Below are 5,333 nucleotides of genomic sequence, written 5' to 3'. Positions count from 1 at the left end.
CATTTTCCCGTATTTTAAACAAATAACCGGTCAAATATGGAAAATACTCCGTTAACACGACCTCTGGTATTATATATAATTCATAAAACTGTTGTTTTTATGCCAGACCTGTTCCAGTGGGGGGCCCTGGGCCCCACCAACCCTCCCTTTAGTTTGTCACTGCTTCACTTATGTTCACACACTCAATCAGTGAGAAGCTAAAAAACTGCAGAGGAATCAGTTTGACTGATTTCAGTTATTCTTGCCCAACGAGAACAAACTGTGAACGATGTTTATTTAGTGAATGTTACGTAAGATAGTCGAACATTCCTGATCCGGGCCGGAAAACTCCAGGAGAAGAAGAATTTAAACTATCTGATTCCAGGCAGACATAAAATGAATGAAAATGGTTTTTAGAACCAGTGGATCCAGAGTTTGTAATGAAGGGAAGCAAAGTGTTAAAATTAACGACACTGGAAAAGTCCCAGTTCCTCCTCCATGTTCCAGTTAAGGACTGGTGCTGGTACCAGTTTGCTGCTGGAACATGGCGGCTGAAGGTGGAAAAAGCTAAACTCAGTGATCTGGGGATGAAACGTCCAGCAGGTTGTTTCAGTTCTGGCTTCAGGTTTTAAAGCAACAGATTATGTGATGGCTGAACCGTTTGTCTTCCAGTTGAGTCGAGCAGCAGCAGCTCCAGAGGAGGAGCCAGGAAACCCGATTCCTCCAATCCAGTCAGTAAGTTCTGCTCTGCTTCTTCTAAACAGGAAACCTTCCTGCTTTACAGCAGAGGCACTCAGCAGCCCAACGCCCACAACTTACAAAACAAATAAAGCATCAATATTTACAACACACTATTTCTAGCTGTAACATACCTGATGCTAGTTAGCCATTAGCTCTAATCAGAACCTGGATTAGTTTACAATCTGAACCATTTCAGCAGCGGGTTAGCAGTTAGCAAAGTCAGCTAACTACCAGACGTTGCCTTTTTAATCATTAAACTTGTTTTAGACACTTAAAGCTGTTAGAGACAACATAACAGTTTCATTAAGAGCGAAGTGTTTAGCTAACCAAACAAACTAATTTAGCACCAGAACTGCTGTTGTACTGGTTTAGCTGACTAATCTAACCAGCTAATTAATAATAAAACAACAAGAACATAAAAATAATAATGTATCAATGCCAGTTGAAATCTTGGTTCTGTTAGCAGCTACCAGCTAACGGACTTTAATATGCGTTTAGCTTTTAGCTGGAGATGAAACTGTTGAGCTGGTTTAGCTAGCTGACCTAATTAGCTCAGAGCCTTTTTTCATTTAACCACGGAGCAAACCTGATGTTACTGAACTCTTTAATATTCAGTTTCTGTCGCTGCAGGATGAACCACAGCAGAAGTAAATCGGTTTCATGTTATCTTCAGGCTAATGGTAGCAGAAGGCAGTTCCCAACAAACTGGGCCCAACTGTACAGTAATGTCCTGATTGGACCCAATAAAACTCAAATGTTCTTGGTCATCAGAGACGGTTTTCTGCCAACCAGTGGTGCCAGTTTCTGAATCAGCTGCAGGCACTCACTGCGGGGGTCATAGGTCAGGATTGAGGCTGTTTTTGGAGTCCAGCTCTGATGCCCTGGTGGAAATGGAAACCATTTCAGATCTGCTGGTTTATAGGAACGCTGCTGCTGCAGCCTCTGTGGGCCCAGATCTGCAAACGATGACGAATTTGGGCTGAATTTTCCCACTTTTCACAAGAGGAAAGTCAGAAGGAAACTTCCAGAAGGCAGAGCAGCTGGTTAATTGCCTCTGCCTACAACAGGCTGATCTAATGTGCAGCGTGAGCCAAGCCTTGTGAAAGCCCTGATGATTACACTGGAACACACCATGATTTAGAAAACCAGTAAATGTGCAACTCAACGCTTCCTGCTGGAGCTCCTTATTAAACTCCTTCTGCTTTTCAGACTTTATTTGTGACTCACTGCTGCCGAGTCATTTAGTGGAGTTTATTACTGTAAAAATATTTCAAGGAAACTAATTTTAAAAACAATCGCATTGTCACCTCAGGTTGTATGTTTTTCATATTTCCCATTAGCTACTTGGATTTCAAGATGGCCGCCATTTTGGAACCTTTTAAGCCAATTATTTTTATAAAATGTTACCCATTTTATGACTTGGATTAACTTTATGCTACATCCGGTGTTTTTGACTTTGGTCATCGTGTTTATTCAACTCTAAAGTTGAATAAATGCAGCAGAATCAGAAACAGGACTTTGTTGGCAAGTTTCACACCAGGAAGGAGAAGAAGAAACAACGATTAGCATTAGCTTCAGTCATTTTTTTGTACTTAGCGATAGCATAGCTCTTTTTTATGTGCATAGTGGTTTGCCTTTAGCTTCCAGTAATCTTTTAAAATCTTTGGTAGTTTAGTAGCTTCTGCTAATTTTATTATGCATTTAGTGGTTCAGCAATAGCAGAGCTAACTTTTTAAATGTGTTCTGTGGTTTAGTGTTAGCAGAGCTAAAATGATTGGTTAGTGTCTAGTGGCTAACTGACAATAACTATTTAAGATTTTAGTGAAACATAAACAAGATCAAGAAAATATTTCTATGATTCAAAATAGGCTGCAGTTCAACACCAAACACTTTAATATAATTAGCAATTCCAGGGCAAAAATAAATTTTCCATGACAGCTGTGTCGGCCATCTTGAAAAACAAAACAATCAGTTGAACGATTTCTGTGGACCCAGTTAGTATGACTTTAACTGGTCCAGATGTGACTAACTGGTTCTGGTTCTGGTTCTTTCCCAGGGTGCCCGGCCTCTGCTGCGGCTGACCTGCTCTTCCTGGTCGACGGCTCCTGGAGCGTCGGCAGGCCGAACTTTAAGCACATCCGCAGCTTCCTGGCGGCGGCGGCCGGAGCGTTCCAGATCGGTGAGGACAGAACCCGCGTTGGCGTGGTCCAGTACAGTGACGACCCGCGGACCGAGTTCAGCCTGAACCAACACCTGACCCGACCCGCTCTGATGAAGGCCATCGGCTCGCTGCCGTACAAGGGAGGCAGCACCAGGACAGGTGAGAGGCGCTGGTGGCGCCCCCTGCTGGTGTTACTTCCTTTTAAATCACCACACTGAAGAAAAGTCAAACTTTACTCACCTGGGTTTAAAGAAGGACCTTCCTCACACCCAGACGATCTACGCTTTAATTACAGATCTATGTTATTTAGTTCTATATTCAGGAGCGTTCAGCTTCTTTTAACAGTTTTCTTTTTAAATCCTCAACATGTGGAGGGATTTGCTGACTCCTCAACCTTCAGGTAAAAACAGAAAAACTTTCTGGGTTTGAAACCCGTTGCCATAGAGACAGTGACACGCGCTCAGCTGGTTGGTTCCTCCCACCCAGACAGGAGGTCTCACTCCTCACATTTTCTCTGACTGTAGAGAAAACCAATGTTTGGTTTCTGTAATCATTTTCAGTTCTCTGGACTGCGACCCGGTTCTCTTCGACCACACAGAACCGGGTCGCCAGCAGTCCGGCTGCTGCAGGTCGTTCCGTGATGCATTCACTTGCACTCGGACATCTGATATCTCCTCATTTAAACACAGATTCTGATGATAAATTCAAAATCTGCACTAAATATGAGAAGCTATTTTAATTTGTGTTATTGTTGTTACTATAACATCATTAGCATCAATATTATCATAATTAGTATTGTTAATATTAGTGATATTGTATTATTCAATGGATTGCATTAATCAATAATCTGACAGTAGATTGCTATATTGATCAGAAACAGGAGATCATAAATGTGATGTTGCTGCAGATTCTAATATGCTCATATTTCTACCCACTCCTTTGAAGGATTATTATTTATTGCAATTATTAGTAGTTTATGACGTTTAATAAAATAGTAATATGTGGGTTTATATGGGAATAAAAGTTTCCTTTTCTATAATAAATTAATTTTAAAGTGTAGATTAATTCTGGCGACCTGTCCAGGTGACCTGCCTCTCTCCCGAGCGTTAGCAGCTCCTCCAGACCCGCTGGACCGGGTGTTAGAAAATGGATGGATGGATGTAGATCAATTCAGATCAATAAAACTTTATTTGTGGAGCAGCATAAACCCAGAAATATTAAAAACATAAAAAGATGAAAAGTTTGAATCAGAATCTGCAGGAGTAAATATTTCATTAATGTTCTGCTGCAGGTTTCTGTTTCTATTCACTAAACTGTGTTTTGTCTTCATAATCCAGATTGAGGTTTGATAATCTGGTTATTTGCTCCCGGGTTTCCAGCTGAAACGTCCGTCTGGTTTCTGCTCAGGCGATGCGCTCAGCCACCTGCTGGCCAGCGGCTTCACCGAGGCGGCTGGCTCCAGGAAGGACTTCCCCAAGCTGCTTCTGATCATCACGGATGGGAAGTCGGACGACCCGGTGGAGGGCGCCGCCCGGCAGCTGAGGAGCCGGGGCGTGGACGTGTTCGTCCTGGGTGAGCCGCCGGACCGTCTGGCATGAGAAGCGGCGAGTGAAACGCGTTTACATTCTGGCTCCTCGCAAATTTTCCACAAACTCAGACTGTTGCCACGGCGATAACAGGGGGAACTGACGCAGCTCATCCTTTGGACGGCAGCGGTGGAAAAAAGGCTCCATGAGTTATTAAAGCAAACATATTTCCAGGTTGTGCAGCAGAAGCTGATAACAGCCATAAATCCAGACTTTGTTTCATGTGGCAGGATGAGTTAGAGCTGCAGGAAAACTTTCCGTCCAGATTAGTTTAAAAATACAGCAGCAGAACGAAACAGGCAGAAAGTTAATATCTAATTATCTCTGCTTCAGGCAATACCAACATTAATACCAACATTAAGTTAATAAAGAAATAAATAACCTGGTGAAAATATGCCATTTTGACCTGACAGGGTCAATAACTCAAAATATGCAGTTTGACTGAGTAACTTTTTAAACTCTCCCCATAGTTTCCTGTTTAAGTCATTTTTACTTTCTCTCCGTTCTGCTGTGAAAAAATGACGTGTAGAGGAAATTTATGGATTCAGTTTAAACATTTTAATAATTATTAGGAGGATGAAATTCAAGATCGTTGCGTGTCGATCATCTTCTGCCTGTCTGTGCACATATCTCAGATTTGGATGTTGCCTGAGCAACAGGCTCCACCCACAGCACCTTCTGCTAATGGCCGCATGTTAGCATGACTTCACGACATGAGAATGTTAGCTTCAGTTAGCTTCTGTTAGCTTCTGTTGTCTTCAGTTAGCTTCTGTTGTCTTCAGTTAGCTTCAGTTAGCTTCTGTTGTCTTCAGTTAGTTTCTGTTAGCTTCTGTTGTCTTCAGTTAGCTTCAGTTAGCTTCTGTTGT

At 42.2% G+C, this 5,333-nt stretch overlaps 2 protein-coding genes across 2 annotated transcripts in view; both read left to right on the top strand.

The window, feature by feature from the left end:
* LOC103156417 (cell cycle control protein 50A-like) overlaps window positions 1–2,707 on the top strand; it is a 21,318-nt gene extending 18,611 nt beyond the window's left edge. The window contains exon 9 of the transcript XR_001659690.1: window positions 2,693–2,707. The gene's annotated coding sequence lies outside the window, so the exon portion shown is untranslated. The remainder of the gene's footprint in view (window positions 1–2,692) is intronic.
* Window positions 1–5,333, top strand: part of col12a1b (collagen, type XII, alpha 1b) — a 105,837-nt gene that overhangs the window by 11,385 nt on the left and 89,119 nt on the right. The window contains exons 5-7 of the mRNA XM_016664328.1: window positions 652–714; window positions 2,777–3,040; window positions 4,289–4,453. Coding sequence (XP_016519814.1) covers window positions 652–714; window positions 2,777–3,040; window positions 4,289–4,453 — 492 coding nt within the window. The remainder of the gene's footprint in view (window positions 1–651; window positions 715–2,776; window positions 3,041–4,288; window positions 4,454–5,333) is intronic.

This window comes from Poecilia formosa, unplaced genomic scaffold (genome assembly GCF_000485575.1).
Source record: "Poecilia formosa unplaced genomic scaffold, Poecilia_formosa-5.1.2 Scaffold480, whole genome shotgun sequence".
Taxonomy (NCBI): Eukaryota; Metazoa; Chordata; class Actinopteri; order Cyprinodontiformes; family Poeciliidae; genus Poecilia; species Poecilia formosa.
This window is presented reverse-complemented; position numbering and strand designations above follow the sequence as displayed.